Below are 20,791 nucleotides of genomic sequence, written 5' to 3'. Positions count from 1 at the left end.
GCAATGTGGCATGGCTCTTCCTACCGGCAGTGATGCAGAGAGAAGCAAAGAGAAGATTTTCAGATTTTTTCCAAAACCTTATAAAAAAACCTATTGAATTGCAGTCTTTAGTGTTAAGTGCTTTGGTCTTCACAAACCTCTCTGTAATCCTAAACCAGGTACGTTGAGGGAGCAAGGGGCTGGATGACTTATGAAAGAAGCATGTAGTATGGCTGCTGTAGGACTTCATATCTGGAAAGTGCTGTCATCTGTGACTGTCAGCTGAGGAAGTGTGATACTTGATGTTATTTTTTATTCATTTTTCCAATGGCTTAGGTGTCTAGTTAATATCTGGTTTAAAAATTAAACAGTTTTACAAGCATCCTGTATGTAATTTTTCTAATATTTTCTCTTTTTCATTAAAGGTGGAGATAAACTACGGTAACTAAAATAAGACAGCTCTGGATACTAATTTTGTTGTTAAATTAATTTCAAACCCGTTAACTGCCTTACTGGAAGTGAATTCTTCGAGTTTACCAGTATGGCTCTGACTATTACGTTGCTGAACAGTGCTTACTTACGTGGTAGATGCTGCAGGCACAAAGTTTTGCATCCCTTACTTGGACCTTTCCTCAGCGATTCCATGTCAAAATTGTATAGCAGCTACAGGAGGCCAGGGTCACAGCCTGAGAAAAAACCGTCTTGGCAAACTACCGATTTCAGTTTTAAGAAGGGCATCGATGTCTTAAAGACTCAGCTAGGCATGCTGAAGAAGGAGACCAAAGATTACTTAATAGGACCTGGAGGCCATCCATTTGATCAGTACCTGTTGGAACAGACAAGGGTGTTGTGGGAGTTTCGGAGCCAAGAAGATTTAAATAAATGGGTTATTTCCTCTGATGTAGAGATTGGAGGGAAAAGTGAAGTTTACCTCAAATTGGGTAGGAATAACCAGGCTGCTCTGCTGTATGGAACCCTCAATACGGAAGTACCTCGTGATGGGGAGACCAAATACAGCGGATATTGTAGCATGAGAGCTAAACCGCCAGTGGTAAGTACAGCTTCATGTTTGCATAGCTTCTCTAATTTAATCGGAGTATTTAATACTCACTTCCAGGAGTATTAGATATTCCTTCAGGGATGTAATTGCTTCTGTATCCTTTGACCTGGAAGGAACTTAAACTTTTTCTTGGATTTTGTTTTCCTTTCTTAGAAAAGGAATAATATACATTTGATCATTTAGTTATGTACAATAGGGCATCCAGTCATTAAGACAGCCCTGTTTGCAGCCTCCTTGCAAATGAAGGATCTGTAATGAACCTTTTTATCCAAAATTGGTATGATTAAAATTGATGTCTCTCTAAATTTGAAGTTAATTGAATGTGTCATAAGGACAAATTTTCTGGGCTTTAACTTGGCCTATTCGTCAAACTTGGTTTAGGTGCATGAGCTCACCTTTTTTTCTCACAGGAACAGAAAATAATGCTTTGAAATGTACTTTTTAAAGGTCTGACTCCTACTGTACGTCGGAAAAAGCAAGCACAAATCTTTGATAGCTCAGAATTGAGCAAAACAGAACTGGAAATGAATGTGCTTTTTATTGATACTGCTTGTTTCATTCCTTATTTTTAAGCACCTTTAAAAGCAAAGGAACATTTTGACTCAGTGTATAAAATGCTTAACTTTTTAGTCCATTCTGTCGTTTGTGACTTGGCACAAGTACACAGGTAAAATCTTTTCTGGGCCAGAAACTTGGAGAGCAGAAAATTTAAGCGAGCAAAATCAATGGGCAAATGAGAGGCAGATGAACACTGATTAAAATGGTGACACTGGGTCAGGGAAGTGGAACAGCAAGTTGAATCTCACCTGAGTTAAATTCCCAGGACTGCTACTGGCTTGTGCAAATGTGACTCAGCCTTTCAGCTCCTAATTCTGAAGTAGTGGAGTGTATCAGTCCATCTTTATAATGCAGTTTGAAATCAGAGGGTGACAACATAAATACAAAGGCTCTTCTTTATTTAAGTAAAAAGGCTCAAAACTGGCAAAACCATAAAATCAAGTAGCCACAGCCCTTGTATTCATATATTCATGATCTATTCATCCTATTACCTGTAAGATGATCTTTGGAAAAAAATGCAGTTGAGAATTAGACATGCTTGCAATCCGTGTCATTATGCACAGGTAATGACAAAAAGTGTTGGAAAACATTAAATGCTTCCAGTGCTTCAGTCTTCAATAAGGGCAGTTGTCACAGGGGATAAATTATCCCACTTCTTCAATTTCTTGTAATCACCTCTGAATACTCTAGTACTGACCACAGAATATTAAACTTAATGAACTGCATAACTACTGATCTATTGCTATAGCATTTGTGCACTTGCCTGGTAGGGCAATCAGAGGTCTGATTTCTGACAGTTACAAGATTGTGGTTTATAATTAAAGCATGAGTCCTCAGAGTGGTGATACTGTAATTTGTGGGCTCTAATACAGTGCTGAAGGAAATTCAGTGAGATCAGCAGCTGGTATGATGAAAAAGTAACCCAGTTTTCACTGTATCGCAGTAGATACTATTTGACATAATAATGAGGGCAGTGATCAAAGCAATAGTGCTGTGTTCTTCATAATGGAAGTTTCCTTTTATTAAGGAAGAATAATTCTATTTATTAATAATTTGTAGGGATCCTTTGCTAGGAAGAAGTATTATGACTGGTCAAACTTCAACAGTCTGTATTTACGTGTCCGTGGCGACGGCAGACCTTGGATGGTAAACATTTATACAGACCCTTACTTCTCTCATCAAAAGGACGATCTCTACAACTACTTCATGTTCACCCGAGGAGGCCCATACTGGGAGGAAATAAAGGTGAACTGATGCGTCTTTCAAACTAACGGGACTGTCTTGGGGTCCTGGCCGTAGCTCTGTGGAAGGGGAAAGCTTTCCACACTCACAGTTTGTTGCTGTTGCTGTCCATTCAACAACGTTTCTGTTACGTGTCCTAATACAACAGACACGTGCGTTTGGCTTGGGAGTTCCCAAAATTGTAAATCACTGGATTGTGGGAGGGCACACTGTGTCAGTTGTATTAAAGATTTCATCTACAATATGTTCACCTAAACGTCTGCTGTTAGCTATTCCTGGAGTAAGGGAATAGATGCAGCGATTGAAGCTTGTCGGATGTTGCCAGGAATATTCTCTGTGACAACCATTTTATCTGTAATACAAGTGGACGAAGGTTGGTGTAGGACTTGTACCCTGTAACAGGATTTGCTTAACCCACTGACTCGCTGGACTCGGTCAGAGACTCAAAGATGTGGTTTGTCATTTATGGCCTTTGAATCTGTGACACAAACTAATATTTGTAAGAAGTGGGAGTTTCGGCTCTTTTCTGATGAAACTCAGGGAACTTTTGTAATTTGCTGATGACAACATTAAGGAGGTTTGGGCATCGTTACGAATTGGCGTTCAGTGCCTCATAATATCATTGTCCAATCTTATGAGAACAGCCCACCGTTTCACAGATGAGGAGTCAGGAGGATGAAAATCAGTGTGTCGTTGCTGGCTTCCTTGTTTTCCTCTCTCCCACACCAGCCAACCCTCCTGTTTCCCATCTCTTCCTTGCTCCCACTGCATTCAAAGTCATTTTTACATTATTCTGAACTGCTTTGCTAGAGTACTGATGTCTCGGTATGAAGTTTGCGCTATGAAGTACACAGCTTGGGTACAGACGAGCTGTTGATACACATGCGTGCTAGACTTCTCATTAATTTCTATTTGGTGCTGACATGTTATGGAAGGAGATATTCTAGATGTAAACAGCCACCTTCTGTGCCGCAGCCTCTCGTTGTGTCCTGACAGGGTAACAGTTCTGCACAACGGCTGCAGCAGCCACCGCAGAGCAGCGTGGGGCTGGAGCTGGCTGCGAGTGGTTAGTGAAAGGGTTAATGGGGCCCATTTCTCTGTGCCAGTTCTGTGTACTCAACTAGTGCTGGCACCAGACATAGCAGAGTATTATTTCATGTGCTAAGGCAGGCTTTTTATTTCTTAAGTGTTTATTCTATGTGCTGGTGACACTGAAGTCTGGTTTGGTTTGGTTTTGTTTCTGTCAGATTCCATTCTCCAAATTCTTTCTCTCCAGTCGGGGAAGAGTCCAGGATGAACAGCATCCTATCTGGTTAGACAAGGCAAGTTTTCTACAGGCTTTATCTGTCTGAAATATATTGTCATGGTATAGATAATTTACAAATCCTTTAATGTTTGTGAATTTCAAATTGAAGGGCCTCTTCTTGTTATAAGGTACTTATTCTTGCGTGCTTGCCTTTGCATTTAAATTATCCTACTTTGTGATAGCAGTGTCAGTTTGCTTCAAAGGAGCTCCAAAAATATTTTTAAGAGATCTAGATAACCAAGAAACAACTCACAGCTTACTTGGCTTTTCAAAAAAAAAAAAAAATTTTTTTTTGAGGAATGATCAAAGTGACTAAAATCTAAAGTGCCAGTTGGCACAGTACTGCCAAAAATAATAAAAGTAAGTATCATAAACTTCCTTCCTGACAGAAGACTGTAAAGGATATCATATTGTGAAATTTTATTTCAGGATATACTGTATCGGTGACCTTGATAGTGAGCATCAGGTGAGCACTGATGTATTTATAGATCTTTTTTTGGTTTTTTCAGGCTTTCTAGTCTAAGTATTAAGTAAATATGTTGAGTATTTTTTATTTTGTTTCTTCAAATAGGTAGACTAATCCACTGATTCATGGGAGGAGACATGTTGGAAAAAATTGTTTCTGTATCTTTCTTTTTAAATTTTAGTGACCCTCCTGTATGTAATTGAGGGCAGCTTAATACCCAGTGACTACCAAAGGGAAAGAAACAATGTTAGAAATATATATGGGGAGAAAATAAAAGGCCCATTACTTGAATCAGTATTAGTCACCTGGAATGTTGCATTCACTTCCTAATTGCCTTAATGAAAAAAAAATTAGGAAAAATTTAAGGGCAATTCAGTGATTGGCAGCATGAAAACAATCTGTTTTAAAACAGAAGTAGTTGAGGCTGTAGAAAGCAAGTATGAATGATATGAGGGTGGATCAACTACAAGTAAAAATATGCTTCATGGAAGAAAGTTATAAAAGGCCCGTGTTTAAATACAGACACTGAAGAATTTCTCAGGATTTGGAATATATAGTCATTCAAAACGGTAAGTGAAAACATAAAGTTGTATATGGGGTGTTTAAAAATATTTACCAGGAGTTAAAGGGCCAAAATGAAACTTGATCTAAGCATCCTCTACTTAACTTTCATTCCTTGCTACCTTATGCTTAGTACTTCACAGTAAAAATGAGGCACTTGCGTATAATATGAAGTGTAATTTTACAAATGTATTTTAAAGAAACCTAAAACTAGGGGAAGCGGTGTGAAGGCAATTAAAGAAATCTTGAGAAAACGTCTTGGTCCCCCGTGGTACCGCTGTATGTTTTCCCAGGAACCAGGAGAGGCATTGTTAAACAGGAATAAAAAGGCAGGAAATAGCCAATGTATCTAGGGCTTGCCAAGGAATAAATTCTGCAGAGCGGAGAGTTTAGGTGACTCCCGTAGTCATCTATAACAATACGAAGCAGAAAGGTGCAGCTTTAAAAACTCTCCAGGCTCCGCAAGCCAAGGGGCTGATTGTAGAGCTTGCTCCTGGGGAAGAGACAGCATTTAAAGCGTTAGAACGATCTGAGAGGAATGCCAGTGCACTTCATTTCTTTAGCTTTGTTCTATTATTTATTTAGCATACGCTTGCGATATATACTTAGCCTCAGCCTATAACTATTCGACTTTATCATCTGACACATCCTGGGCGTTATTTTCCTGCATGTACAGCAGTCCTTAAAATCGTGGGTACAGCTCAGAGCTGTGCTTGTAGCAGGGCTTAGGGGCAGCTGGAGCTTACAGGTGGCCTGCCACTGGTGACCCGACCTGTCTGAGAGCTGCTGGCGCGGGAGTCCCTGAAAGGTGACCGGTGGCATGTAGGAGCTGAGAGAGCTTTCAGGCAAGCCACAGGCTAATAGGAAACATGCCTGAGCCACATGGATTTTTATGAGATTTATTAGAATAAAAATTATTGTTTTGAAAAAGGGAATAGTGGAGAACATTAGGGGAAAGGAATGAGGAATGTTCTTATACTTAAGAGCGTTATTCTAATTGGGAAACAGTGGCTAAGAACCTTGCCTTCATATAAAACCTGGTGACAGTTTCATGCATTTTTAAAAATGTCTGTTTTGGTGCACTTTCACACTATACCAGGTGCATGATTTGATCTGGAATGAAAGTTCCCTTCCATCCTTAATTACATTCGGCTTCTGTTTCCTGCTCACATAAGAATTGTAACAGACTTTATGAAAATCGTGATGAAACCGGCCATACTCAAACCTTGAAGGGTAAAAATTGCAGTGTTGCTTTAGGCTCAGGCCATTTCTAACAAAGGGTTCGACACAGCGGTAGAAAGGCAAACGTGAAGCAGTTTCCCCACAGGCCTCTGTGTTGAAAATGTGGTGGTGAAGTGTTCAAGCCTTAAGAAACAGTGCTGCGCTGTGAACAAATACCACGGCTTACAGCTGGTGGCCGTGAATTGTTTGTAAAATATGGAAGTGGTAGATACAATTGTGTTTGATTGTAACATTATAAATACTGTTCTAATGTATGTATCTTTTAATTAGATTAGTACCCTTGGATTCACGATTGGAGATAAAGTAGATGGTCCGTTCCAGCTGGAGATAGATTTTATTGGCCTGCTAAACGATAGAGCTCACACAGAAGAATTTGCGTATGAAACATATGAGAAGAATCCTCGAGCCTAAGTTGGGCTGGTGGCCTTTGGGACATACTTCTGATATAAAACACTTATTACTGTGTGGCTTATAACAACTGGAAGATTCTACGTAAACATTAGAGAGAGAAGTGCATGAAGTGTTGACCATAGTAATCTGACTAGAGTGACACCGTTGGCATCTCTGAGCTGCCAGATACAGAATCCTGGAGAGACTGTACATACACGGACTGGAACACAGCCCGAGGAGAGGTGTGATGCATTCCTACAAAGGAGTACCTGTTGACTGGGAAAGTTTTGGCTTCTGTCCTGACCTTTACAGAAATAAAGGTATTTCAGGAGCTTGTTGTAGTTCTTTTTTGTACAACAAATTCATTTTCTATGTTACATGGTTTGTAGGTAGTTTTAAACTGGAAAAAGTATGATGAGAATTAATACCCTGAGGAATGGTGCTCAAGTGTGACTCAGCCACGGAAATTTACAAAGAGCAGCACCAGAAGTGGAAGAGGCAGAAGTATTTCAATCTTTAGCTTTGGCTCCTCTGAATAACTAAAAAATGAAAAAGCTGCCACTGCCAAGATTGAAACAGTAGCTACACAGTGGGCTGGGCTTTTCTTTCAGAGCTGCCGATGACAGTCCTACAGCTTTATAGAGCTAAGGCTGTTCAACGAAGCAATGCTCCAAGGTGGGGCTGGGGGAACCCCCATCCCTGTCTGTTCCCTGGGGAGGCACAGCTCAGCTCGATGAGCACCATTACAGGGCAGATCAGATCACACTTTTCTGATGTGTGCAATTCGCTTAACTCGGCTCTGTTGTAAGAAGTCACAGCCTCAGCTGGTGGCACAGAAGCTCAATACCTCCCTTTTTCTGAGAAGTCTGGTTTTCGGTAATTTGAGAAACGCTTTAAAGAACAAGTGCTGAATGGTTTCATTTCAGCTGTCACAAACTTAGTCTAATCAAAGCACTGACCTCCTCTGCCATGACCTTGTTTAAGTGTACTTTACAAATATTAAATGTACCTATATTTTATGGAAGAGGCCACAATAAAGCAAGCTGAAGCAGTGTCTTGTACTATTATTTTCCTCTTGCACGGAATTAAATAGCGTAAGAGCAAAAGAGGAGTGATGGTTATTGTTTCTAAAGATACTGGAACAAACGTGCTTTTATAAAGTGGTAGGCAGGCTAATCAGTAAGGAAAACTAGTCACAAAAAAAGACGCTGAGTAGTAAATACAAGTATACAGAAAACTAGTGCTACACTAAGTGTACTAGACAATATAACCAGTGATAAACAGGATATATACAAAATATTTATTTCACCCCCAGTAAGTTTACTTAAAAAACAACCCTCTTGTTCTTGACATTTCAGCATATATTTTATAGGACACTAAATTAACTGAAACAGTTACTTGCTCAAAATTCTAGCTGAGATTACAACTGCTAAATTACCTTTCTAGTTCCATCCATAATAAATCCAGACAGCTTTTCTATGTATTTTTTAAAAGAAACAATAACAACAGCTTTTAAATCTAAGGTATTGAATGTGCTTCAACACTACTGTAACCTCTTAAGCATCAGAGAGATGAAAAGCAGAAGAATTTTGTTAACATCTGCTATTTACCACAGAAAGGAACAAAACAACCTTAACTGTTCAAAGCATCCAGTTGGTAATTTGTAAAGCCACTTTTCAGTTGTGACTTTTAAAAAATATGGTATTTTACAATTATGTTAAGCTGTAAGCTTTTAGTTTTCCAGAGAGCTTGCTTTTTTTTTTTCCTTCTCTTGGAAAATTCCCTACTACTTCATAGGCATGCAATTAGAAATGCTGAATAATTGCTGTAACAGTGGTTACAGAATTTAAGGATTGATTCAGAGAACAGGGCAAGCAGACATCTCCAACTCCTGTGATTGACCAGTGGAACACTTTGAAGCTTGCTTGCCAAAGCGTGCGTTCTGGTGGGTAACGAATGCATTCTGGTGGAGAAGTCTGTCCGAAGTTGCAAGGAGGCTTCTTGAGCACCTTTTTTCCACTTACATTTTCTCCTTTAACATCTTTCTCTAAATAAGTTAAATGAAAATGTTATTGAGCAACTAGAGATTGTTCAAAGCTCCTAAAAGTTTCGAACTCTCATCTCGTTGGAGAAGTTGATCTCTAAGACATTACACTCAGATGCATTTTAAGGTCTCGTTCAATGCTCTCTGGATTCCACTACTAATAGCAACCTGAACCATACACAGACAGCACAAATATTTACACGACAGGAACAGTATTTACAGTGATTTCTTGGATATTTCTTTTTCTTCCTAATCCACAGATAGTCCTCTACGGTTTCCGACAGCCTGAGCCTTTTTCTTTTTTCTCTCTTGCTCATGTTTCTCACGCCTTTCTTCCCTGAAGGGGAAAAAGAAGAGAGACAGACCATATCAAGTTATAATAAAGGCAGAGACACAAGCAACGAAAGGAATGTGAAGCTGACCAAGGCTTAACATCTCTTTAACCAGTGTGCTCCATTTGCCATGGGCAGAGGGAACAGTGCCATTCTGGACTGAATCCAAACATTCAGGCAAATACTTCTGCTTAGACATACAGGTCTAACATTCAAGGTAACAACATGTCAATATTCACAGCTTCGTCCAAGGTGAAGGTAAATCTCCAAATGCTACAACTGATAGCTTTCATCGAATAAAAGTCTATCAGGTTCAGAGCTGCCCTCTTTGTTGGCCTTCCTGGTACTAGACACACTATTGGAGGCAAAAATCGCTTTCATATAAAAGTATTCTTTCCTGAAATGCACATTTAAATCCTAAAAACACAAATGAGTCGTCATATTATTTTAAATAACACTATTCATAAAAAGTTAATGGTGTACTAACCTTGTCTGGAGATGCGGCTGTTTGTAATCTTTCTTACGTGAAGAGATGTTGCTACCGACAGACTTATTTAGGACAGTATTTTCTTTAGATTCTCCCCAAGGTTTTAGTCGTCCTAAAATTTAGGGGCAAAAAGAGAGACTACTGAATTATTAGTTCAGCAATTGTATTAATATCTTATTGTGAATTTTATACTAGCTAGCCTGTTTTTTTGCTGGTTGACTTTAAGATTAAATGCCTCTTCAGCTGTATTATCAATTTCACCAGCCCATTCCCTACAAGTAGTTTTTCTAAGTAGTAGCAAGTGACTGTACTTATAAGTAACACTCACCACACAAAGTTCAGCATCTCACACAATAGTGCACTTTTTTAAAAAAATAAAATTAAAATAAGCCTAATTTTGTAAAGGAATATCTCATATTTCCTGTGCATACATCTACTCAGTAGAATACAAGGATATTCTTAAATTAATGGGCTTTTGATCATAAAGACTTATTCTTCAGTAGGGAGGCTCTTAAAGAATATATTATGTAGAAATTTAACACCAGTCCACAGACTGTGTGGGAATGCAGAGAGGAAGGGAAAGGGACAGGAAAAGAGACTGAAAACTTTGCTGTATCATGGTTGGTATCAATGCCTTTCTTTATGAGCAGCTGAGTATAAGGGGTATGACCAACACAAACTGCACAGGATCGCAGTACCTTTATGTGGCTGATAGCGAAGCGGCCGTGAGAGACTTGCTTTGAGATCAAATGTCTTCTTTGCGCTTGTGGGTTCTGCAGAGTGAGCTGCAAACTTGAAGGGAGTGATAACTACAAAAGGCATCAAGATACTGTACTTAATTACAGTAGCAAGAACATCACTGTACATAGCAAGTTGGAAAGTGCATGTGAAGACCCCCTGGCAACTACCAAGACCAAAGAGCCATTAAGTGCTATCGTCTGCTACCTCTAAAGACAGAATTGCACAAATACAGCTCACTTGAAATAGGGAGCTTTCAGGTCAGGACAGAGCAAGGGTTGGAGAGTATTAGCCCTTTTGCTCCAATTATGCTATGCAACAGCATCTACAGCTCCACGTATTTTTCTAGTTCTTCAGAGCAAATTGTGTTTCCTAGTCTCTGTGCTTATTTGGAACCAAGTGGATTTTCACATTAAAAAAAGAAGCAAACTTCCAGAACACACCAGCTTCTGATCAGCAGTGGAAATTTTCCCCTAAAAAAAATTCAGTATTGTCATACAGCAAGACAGGCAACTCTGGGTTCTCGACCTGTGCTAATGTACCTGTGATGCTAGGGTATCAACTGTTAGACAGCAGAGCTGTGCTGGTGCAGAGATCATTAGTAATCAGAAGACTTCTGCTTTTTCTTACAGAGCTTTAGTTCCCGAGTTAAGCAGGGTTGCTGAGGCTGATAACAACAGATTGTCCTAAACACAGCTAGAAACCTGGCGCATGCCAATCCCACAAGGAGAATGAGACGTCTGAGAAGGCATCAGACACTCCTGTCACCGCAGACAGGATCTCCCTGTACCAGTTATATGAATCTTTTGCTACATAGTCTCTAAAGGTCTAGAACGATTTCTATCCCCTGCATCCTATATTAGGCTTTTCTGTAGGTAGCTAGGTACCATATGTTTGAGTCTTAGCACCTCACCATTTTAATCAAAACAGTGGAAACCAAAGGAAACAAAGAAACTACTGCAGTTTCTAAAGAATCAGTCATAAAACAGAGAATGAAATTAAAACCTGGGTCTACATGACATTAGGTTATAAAAAAATTACATAATAATTCAGTAAGGTCATGATCTAGAAAAGCCAAATCTTCACCATCCGCTTTACCCTTTGATGCAGTCAGATCGTTATTTCTTGCATTCCTCTTGCTGTTTTTCCGACTTAGTAGTTTGCAGCTCTTTTGGCTATCAGGTGTGCAGATCTCCTCCAAGTATGGAGACATTCTAGATGGAGTCTTGGTAAGAGAGCGTTTATGCTCATTATCTTTTGTGGCTTCCGAGAACCTGAAAATTATTAGAAGTATGAAGATGAAATTAGTCATCTACAAGGAATGTAAGCAACGTGACAGAATACAGAAGGTTCTGCATTCCACCTTTCTTACAGATACAAAGCTTTACTGTGTATAAGATGTTCACACCTTATGCATCAATTGCACTAAAAATACCTTTGCTGGCAGTTTTCAAGTTATGAGCCATCATCAATAGCAGTAAGTAATATTAGGAATTACAAAGAACTGACTTTCTTGTTATGTTGGAGAGCAAATATATGTGGATGTAATAAGGTAGCAGATTTCTTCACCAACAGATATGATTTACTTTAGATTTGGATTCTGTAGTAAAACATTATAAACATTATATATAAATATTGTTAATTTGAAATTTCAAGAAATTGAAAATTCTTCAAGAAAAAGAAAATTCACTAACAGAACTCTAGAACTCAAAAATCTACAGGAGGAAGAAGCTGGAAATTTTAGTCAAAACACGCAAGTTACCTGCATACCAAGACAAACACGTACTGTATGTATGTGTGTATATACACATATTTTTAATGTGTATGTGTGTGTCTACATATACATGTACATATATATAAACATATGAAAGAAAATTCAAAGTCTTGCATGAATTAATAGCCTTATCAAAAAGGTACTGAGAATAAGCTGAAAGCCTGCAAGATATGGAAAGACTGTGAGTAAATGTTGAAGAAAGCTATGTTTTGAGGGCTAGCAAGTTTATGGATGAAGTGCAGCTTGCAAGATGCAGCTCAGCACATCTTTGGACAAATGGAATGGAAGCAAATTCTAGAAGTATTGTTTTGGTTTACATATTGCTAAGAGTCAAGTAGGGCTGCAGTGAAGATCATCCAACCAGAGGCAGAATGAATATTGTTTTCATTTGTTGTTATCTATTGAAATCAAAGATAGGACATTCAAAGTAGGAACAAAGCCAGTAAGATTATGAGCTTGATTTTACAAGGAATCTGTAATCTTGATCTTTGAATAGCAAAAGAACTGCATGCAAAAATTACAAATCCCTAATTATTTGTTAGGACTTGTCAATATTAGAAGTTGCACTATCTGACTTAATAATAACAACCCCACACACACTTTATTCAGGGACAAAAAAGTCCCAGCAGCTGTAATCTTGGCATGCAGAAGTTGAGAGTGAAGGTTATCAGAAAAATAGAAAGTAACACAACTGAGACCTGAGATTAACCAGATATCGTTAGCAGGGGAAAAGGACAAGGGTAAATTATAGAATGTCTAAATCTGAACTTCAGTCACTGTCACTATTCAGTTAAGTAAACTGAATAAAATTGGAATTAGTACAATACTTTGAAACCAACAAAGAAATAGTAGAAACAAGGACCTTCACCAAAAAGAAAACTGGGCAAAAGGGCATTTATCAATGGAATACCGTATGGACTGTCCTTTTGAGTCCTTCTTTTAAAAGGTTTTTTGTTCAAGACTTTAGAAAAATTAGTAATAAGCTAATAAAATTTACTGATAACAAAAGTTCAGGAAATATTAAGATAATAGAGAATTAGATTACTGTGTAGGAATAATGAAGTGCATGTGGTGTTTTAAAAGGAAACGAGATGAGGTTTAATAGCATTGAGTATAAGCTCATTCATTTAGCAATTCATCACGGCTTTCTGGTGTCCACTTGATTCCCATTTGCTAGAAACAATCAGCTTATAGTAGTCAATCACAGGATGAGCTCCTGCTGTGACATGGAAGGGTGGGAGGGAGAAGGGGGAGAAACGGAAAAGAGAGTACCCAAAAAACCCCCAAATGATGAGTCCATTGCGAGACTCACCTAGAATACTGCATACAGTTCTGGTTAAGTAATCTCAAAGATAAATTAATTCAGATATAACAGAGACTACTAGGTTGCCTGACAAAATGGAAAACCTAACACCGTAAGAGAAGGAAAATAATATGGCTTGGTTGGTTTAGCAAAATGAAAGCTGAAAGAGAGGCAAGATTCCTCTACCATCAGACATCAAAACGAAGCATCAAGATAGTAACAGCACAGTAAGGCTTAAACCAGCCATAAAGCTAGACTGAAAGTTAGTAATCAGACTTAGTCTCATGTAGTTCATGTTTGGAATATATGCAATAGCATAGTCAAATCACAGTCAGTGTTAATTATCATTTCATGTGTATCATACCAAATGCTCACTGGTAGTTTTGGTTTGTTCTTTTTACCTGACATTCATTTTGGTTGTTGAAAGGACAGATGGATTAAATGAAGATTTCCTAGATAAAATACTCCGATTGGCAGCATTCAGAGAACTGCGTGGTGAGCGCCGGAGGCTACTAGGAGTGCAGGTGGCAGAGAATCTGCCTCTTTCTGGATTTGGGCTGAATAAAAATGTTTTGCCACTGGTTTGTTTCTAGGGAAAAGCAAATCATGAGTTAGCACACTCTGCTAAAAATTTATCAGAAAAGCAGGTAAGAGGAAGGGAAAACACACAGTGAATCAGAAGCATAGTGTCTCTTCAGTTTTTCCCTTTTTTCTTTAAAAGCATATTTTAAACATAAATAGTTTTATTATTACTAAACTGATTTCAGATCAGAAAACACATACCTTAGAATTGTTATGTGGAGTGCCTTTTTCTGATGCTCTTAAGTGATTCAATTTTTTGGCCAACACCTGCCAAAAGTGATTTGTCTTAAGTATACATTGATACACTGTATGCCATAGAAAAGAGAAATGTAGTGTTCAGGAGTTTCAGTGTTACTGTTTTGACATGTCCGTTGACATATTCATTCATATATTCATTGACGCGTTACTGTCACTTTTCTAAGTGACACTCTGAAAGAGGCCCTATTTGCAGCTTTCACCCATGCAAGTGTGAAATACAAAAACTGAGAATCAGGGCCACTGAGAACATATATTGCATATATTTTAAAGGAAAGTCATATGCAGTCATTGGACAATGGTTCTTTAAGGCACAAAAGAGAAACTCTTTGAAAAACAACCCATCCCCTTGGTTAAGTTCTGCAGCAATTCAAACAGTTGTAAGCAAAAGCTTCAGGAGATCCTTCACAAAAGTAATTGAGACATAATTATGTCTACTCAAAACTGACAAGTTATTTGTTGGTTCCTATTAACTATTTATAACCATACACTGTTAATATATAAAAACTTATACAACTATACAGGTTATATACAAATAACTATATATAACTAGTTCTGCAGGACTGCAGTTAAATTTCACTGATCATAACATTCCACTGCATGTACACATGACCGGCTACTTACTGCTCTAAAGAGTCTCTACAGGACTTTTACAGAGAGGCTCTGGAGGTACATGAATATGGGAACAATGGGTATCTTCCTGTGTTATCACTTACCTTAACTTCTTTGAGAGAACTGCTGCAGTTTTCAATCATTTTTTTCTTCCTCTCAACGTAGTCATCAATAGATTCCATTTTCCTGAAGTGAGCCTCATGCAACTTCTTGAAGTCTAAGAAGTTCCAAAAATAAGAAGAGTCACATATCTGATAAGCTCCTAAGGAAGCTTACTGCTTAATAGAAGAATCTTGCAACACCTCTCATTATGGTTTAAAAAAAAAAAACCAACAACACATTTCTCTAATTAAAGGCTGCTTATACACAGGTAACCGAACAGTATAAAAGAGTATCTACTTCACCAACTACATAGCCAGTTGCCTGGTGCATGCTCTGGAGAATTACAGAATCATAGAATGGTTTGGGTTGGAAGGGACCTTTAAAGATCTAGTCCAACCCCCAAAAGTCTGCAGTTAAAGAAAAAAAGAAATACTTCCAAATTTTAAACAAATGAATGTAGTAGTATTTATGAAGTGAAAACTAAACAAGCAGGAGTAATAGCACGTCTTCCTGCTGTTTGTTGTTCTGAAAAATCATGAATCTAAGTATTATATCCAAAAGACACCAAAGTGTTCAATAAACCAGTTTTATAACATACATGTGAGTCATTTACTACTACGAATTTACAAGTTGGAAGATATAGCTTATGTAACCTTTGGGAACCTTTTTTGTTTGCTTGCTTTTTAAAGAGAGCATGTTCTCTTCTTCAAGCAGAAATAGAAATCCGGGTTGTAAAAAACTAAGTCAAGTCTCCCTTCACACACAGACAATACATCTAGATGGTAGTTATCTTACTTGGTGTAGTAGCTTTCATTCCTGTTTTCCCAGACCGGGATGCACGGCCTACATATAAAGGGATTTTCCCTCCTGCATGACGAGCATGACCTGGTACAGTAAGATTAGACAAAATTGTTAGAACTCCTGGAAAATATTTTGATGCCATCACAACCTTTTTAAAAGTATTTGTTCCAAAACACACCTTATCTCCTCAAACTGGGTTTATGTTTTGAGAAATAAAAACATCAGCTGGAACAGGTATGTCCTAAGTCTCTCAAAAGCCTTTTAAATGGTATGTCAGTAACAGCATGTCTTGACAAACTACAAGCCCAGCGTGAATCTTACAGTCATACTAGGTTATTTTATTTCAATAGTAAAGTATTTTACAGGGGAAGTAAGTTTTGGTTGTGGTAAGCAAAACCAACTTTAAATTCACAGGTCTTGATCTGTTTAATAAGCTAGTGGTTTTTAAATGTTGATAACAAAGAAGAAATACCTTTTGGTCAGCTTTTCTGCCACTGCCTTATATACATATACAGAGTCTAAGTTCTTTTTATCATCTCTGCTTTCAGGTATAGTATTAAGCTTACGTTCACATTTTAATGACTAATTTTATTTTATGAAGAAAAAAAAAAATCAGGTAAAGGCTTCACATCAAGTTCAATATCTGCATATCGAAAGCAAACATTCGCTTTTCTATTAATTCACATCCCCTTTAAAGTAAGCTTGGATAACCTCAATATATTGAAAGAAATCCTCACTGGAAGCAAATAACAGAGGGTTGTTGAAAATAATTGTTGGGGGGGGAGGGGGGGGAAGAGAGAATATCAACTTTTCAACACTAAATGCAGATTTAGTATTTTTCTGTGACACCGCTCTTGCTGTCTGAAATTACCGAAAAAAAAGAAAAATGAAACAAAAAACCAGAAAGCAGTACTTGTAAGTACAGTTATAGGAAGAGATGAGTACTGTGCCAACTGTCAGGATGAATGCTGCCTCAACCAAAGCATCCTCTACATATTCTAGTGCTTCTGTTTTTAAAAGAACCTTCATTGAAAATCCTCATTTTCTAAATTAGTTTCAAAATTATAGATGGCCTCCAATAAGAAATGGCCCTGTAAATTCTACTGAACAGCAAGAATATCCATAATACAGCTCAAGGACTACGTACGCTTAGCCTAACAGGAGCAAATAATGGTATCTTATTTGACAGACCCACAATATCAAAAAATTATCAGATTGGGCAGACAAACTCATTTCTTCAAGTCAGCTGCATGCACAAAGGAGCGGGGGAGAAATGAATTCGTATTTTCAGCAGCATCATGTTTGAAGGTCTAAAAAAGCCACCAGATAGAAAAATGATCCACTGTAATACATTCTGATATTGTTAGGCAGTTTAAACAAATTGTAAAGGATTCTGTCTGTATGTCCTTCCCAGGAGTAAAATTAGTAGAAAAGAAAATGACAAAACCTGTTCATCTGTAGGAAAAGATAAATGAAGCATGAGGAAGGAAGCTCTCCCTTTCTTGCCACTTTTTAAAGGAGCCGAGTAGCATCTCAGGGGTATTCCAAAAGGCACTGATCCTAAATGAGGTGCAAGACTCAAATACACTCAGACCTTCGAGAACTCCTTCACTAAAAACATCAGGTCCAGAGTTCTGAAGTCAAAGCCAGCAGAATTCCTACATTGCAGCATTTGTGGATTTGTGTTACAGTATGTTAAACAAACAAGTACACAAACTCAAACAAGACAGATTTTTTCTGGTATCCCCAAATAAGGCACAGATCACTAGACATGCCACAAAAATCTTTGCAGACACAATAAAATAACCAAAAGCTGCATTTTAAGTAGTACAAATTACTAAACTTATTTTTTTGGAATTTTCTACTTACATTCATCTCCACTACTTTTAGTAGAAGTCTTCTCTGGTTGTTCTTTCTGACCAGTACCCACCCCTGGATTCTCAATAACTCTCTTCTTAGTTACTTGTTCCTCATTTTGGAATACCTTCTGTCCTTTTTCATGCTCACCCCAAGGCACTTCGTTTTCTTTCATTTCAGAATGCTCCTGCAGTTTAAACATAAATCATTTAAACAATTTGTTCCGACTGGACATAAAGAAAAGCTGTGGTTCTAAGAACAATCAGTCAGTGGAACAGGTTGCCCAGAGAGGTTGCGTAGCCTCCATTTTTAGAGGTTTTCAGTATCAGATTAGATAAAGCCTTAAGCATTGTGGTCTAACCTCATAGTTGACCCTGCTTTGATCGGGAGATAGAGCCAGAAATCCAGCCAGAATTAAGCTACGAAATACTTATCCTATTATTTCACAAACAGATCTGTATTAGCACAGCTCTACCATTTCAGTATAAAATTGCCTTTATTGACAAGAGTTTATTATTTGCAAGTAAAAATAAATTCACCGGCTACATCACATTTTACTATTGTAGCTTTGGTTACTGTACAATTCTCTGACTAACACTCCTCATCTTATTTCCCTCCTCTAACTCTAAATCAGTAAAAGTCTTTCACACAGTTCTTAGTTCACCCATTACTTGCATGTAATTCTAGAGAAAAATAATTCTACCCCCATCTCACCTTGAAACTTCCCCTCCCTCAGTTGTACAAACCACGAATAAAGACCCCACTGAGAGGGGTGGGACTTAAAAAATTGTGAGGTTTAGGCAATCATCCAATTTCTGTTCTTTTTTTCTATATAAAGAAAATGATAACAGCCTTATTTTAGATACATTCTGAAACTAGTCTAATACTCAGAATACTATGATGAACTAGTAAAGGCAGTCTTACATTCAGATAAAGTGTCTGGAATTGTGTATTTCTTAGAGGAATTTAATTTAGTTCCTTCAAGTAATGACTAACAAGTAATCTCTGTTCATTATGGAATAGCACATAGTCAAGATAGATAAAAATCAGTGCTAGAAAGTACAGAAGACCAGTACCAGAACATTTGCATATGAAATTCTTATATGTACACACACACACACATATATGTGTGTAAAAAATGTATACCACCTGCTAAATGGTGGTACAACAAATGGTGTCTAAGTTATGCTTGGGGGAAGGGGGGTGGCCAGCACACAAAACCAAGCAATGCAAATCACCTCTTTCTCAGCAGAAAGCCCTGTATTTTCTTCACTGGTATTAGTTTCTTCATTGGAGTTCCTCTTTTTTCTGGCTATTTTCTTTTCTTTACCACGACTTTTTGTAATAAAACACACTGAATCAGGCATAACTTCCTCCTGATTGCTCAGTTCATCCGATTCAATGGAAACAGATGCACTTTTTTCAGAGTCCTGTAGCAGAAAAATACTATAATGTAGAACACATCTGACGCAAACATAAATTAGATACTCCAAAGAGACAGTTTCAATTTTATTATTGGAAGAAGTATTTCACACAGAGGAAAAACAGTAGCATGCCATTTAGTAGCATAGTAATCAAGAAATTGGCAATATCTAGATTTCCCTAAACATCAAAGCTCATTGCTTGAAGACTTTTTAAAAGAAGTCCTACAAGTTGTTTTATTATACAGCATTTTAATAAGATTATAAAAAACTAATGCTTTATATTTGAAATCTGACTTGCATGATGCTGTGACCTTCCCAGATTTGTACGTTTCTATGGAATACTCTTCACCAAAAAATCAGAGCCTCTTCCACGCTTGTTAAAATTAAAAATAAGCTGACAAGGATTACACTAGTTCCTCAAACCTTTAAAGAAGATTTTAAAGGAAGCACTTAAAGGGAGACATATTTTAGAAAAAGCACGTCCCAATTTACTTTCTATCAAAAACGTAAAAAACATTGCCATGCCCAACAAAGTAATTCAGCTTACAGAAGAGAAAACTTAAAAATAACAGTTAAGAAAACAATACATTAAGAGATGAATACAGGAAACATCACAATTGTGTCACTTTCATTATAGTGTCAGCGTAAGTAAATTGTAGTAGGTGCAAAATGTTTTCCGATGAGTACGTAGTCCCTTTCATCTAGGCATGAAAAGGAATCAAATATTTTTGTATTTGCTACTGACTAGTGTCTGGAGCTAAACAGGCAAGAATTAAGATTTGTTAACGGAAATTAAATGTTAGTGTTCACAGAGAATAATTTTGTACTGATGCTGAAAAATACATTGTTAATTTTAGCAGCTGAAGGGAAATCAGCTTTGGGTCATACAGGAAGCCACTTCAAAGCTAATATTAGCACATCTGTTTCTATCAGTACATGAGTGCATTAAACTAAAGGCACTATTAAGAAAAAAGTATTTTTATTACAGTTCACATCATGGTAAAAAACAACCTTCAGTACATGCCCTGCTCTACTAGTTATAAAGTTAAAAACAATAGCCGGTTTATCATCTATTACCATATTTTCATTTTCTTGTTTTGTTCCATGAAAGTGTTGCTTCAATGCTTTCAACAATTTGTCTGCCTGGAGAGAAATCAAAACAACATATGAACCAAATATTGCACTAAGTCATCACACAAAAACCTTCATAAACTATCCAACCAAAAAGCAGAACATTTCCGAAAACCAATGGAATAAGGCATGCCTAGAGCTTTACTCAAGTCAGTCGAATTAGAGAAAGTTCTTAAGGCCGCAGATAAACATGTGGCATATTCTCCACAGAGGCACAGAGACAAATTTTCCTGACTACGTTTCTTCCGGTCTGTCTATTTTCAAGAAAGTTTAATTGTTCAAGGATGAATGAGACTGACTGTTTTTAGCAGCACTGCTTAGCTGAACATGAATTGAAATTGCCGCAAATTTCTGCAATAACTTGTCTTGCCCATACTACACGCAAAGCACTCTTCTAATCCCTTGCATATATGCAACAATAATAGCAACAAAATAACAACAACGAAATTACATCACTGATATTTTAGGCTATGAAAGACTCTGAAATGCCTAATTGGGAAGGTCAGCATAAAATCAAATCTGAACTAGAAGTTTAAGAACAAAAT

General features: G+C 37.6%; 2 protein-coding genes across 2 annotated transcripts; one reads left to right on the top strand and one right to left on the bottom strand.

Annotated features, from left to right (window-relative positions):
* The first annotated feature begins 402 nt into the window (after window positions 1-402).
* NDUFAF1 (NADH dehydrogenase (ubiquinone) complex I, assembly factor 1) lies at window positions 403-6,856 on the top strand. Its single transcript, XM_009587483.1, has 4 exons — window positions 403-1,030; window positions 2,657-2,842; window positions 4,087-4,161; window positions 6,685-6,856. The coding sequence occupies exons 1-4, from the start codon at window positions 521-523 to the stop codon at window positions 6,823-6,825; spliced, it is 912 nt and encodes a 303-aa protein (XP_009585778.1). The 5' UTR covers window positions 403-520; the 3' UTR covers window positions 6,826-6,856.
* Window positions 6,857-9,097: 2,241 nt separating this feature from the next.
* NUSAP1 (nucleolar and spindle associated protein 1) lies at window positions 9,098-20,298 on the bottom strand (the record flags this gene model as incomplete). The annotated part of the gene is made up of 10 exons (XM_009587484.1): window positions 9,098-9,185; window positions 9,668-9,779; window positions 10,366-10,476; window positions 11,504-11,679; window positions 13,884-14,071; window positions 15,036-15,148; window positions 15,829-15,918; window positions 17,704-17,878; window positions 18,930-19,121; window positions 20,193-20,298. Coding segments are annotated over 10 exons (1,351 nt in total), but the record flags the coding sequence as incomplete, so codon positions are not given.
* Window positions 20,299-20,791: the final 493 nt, after the last annotated feature.

Source organism: Fulmarus glacialis, unplaced genomic scaffold, assembly GCF_000690835.1.
Source record: "Fulmarus glacialis isolate BGI_N327 unplaced genomic scaffold, ASM69083v1 Scaffold15411, whole genome shotgun sequence".
Taxonomy (NCBI): Eukaryota; Metazoa; Chordata; class Aves; order Procellariiformes; family Procellariidae; genus Fulmarus; species Fulmarus glacialis.
The sequence above is the reverse complement of the archived record's forward strand: the minus strand, read 5'-3'. Positions and strand labels throughout refer to the sequence as shown.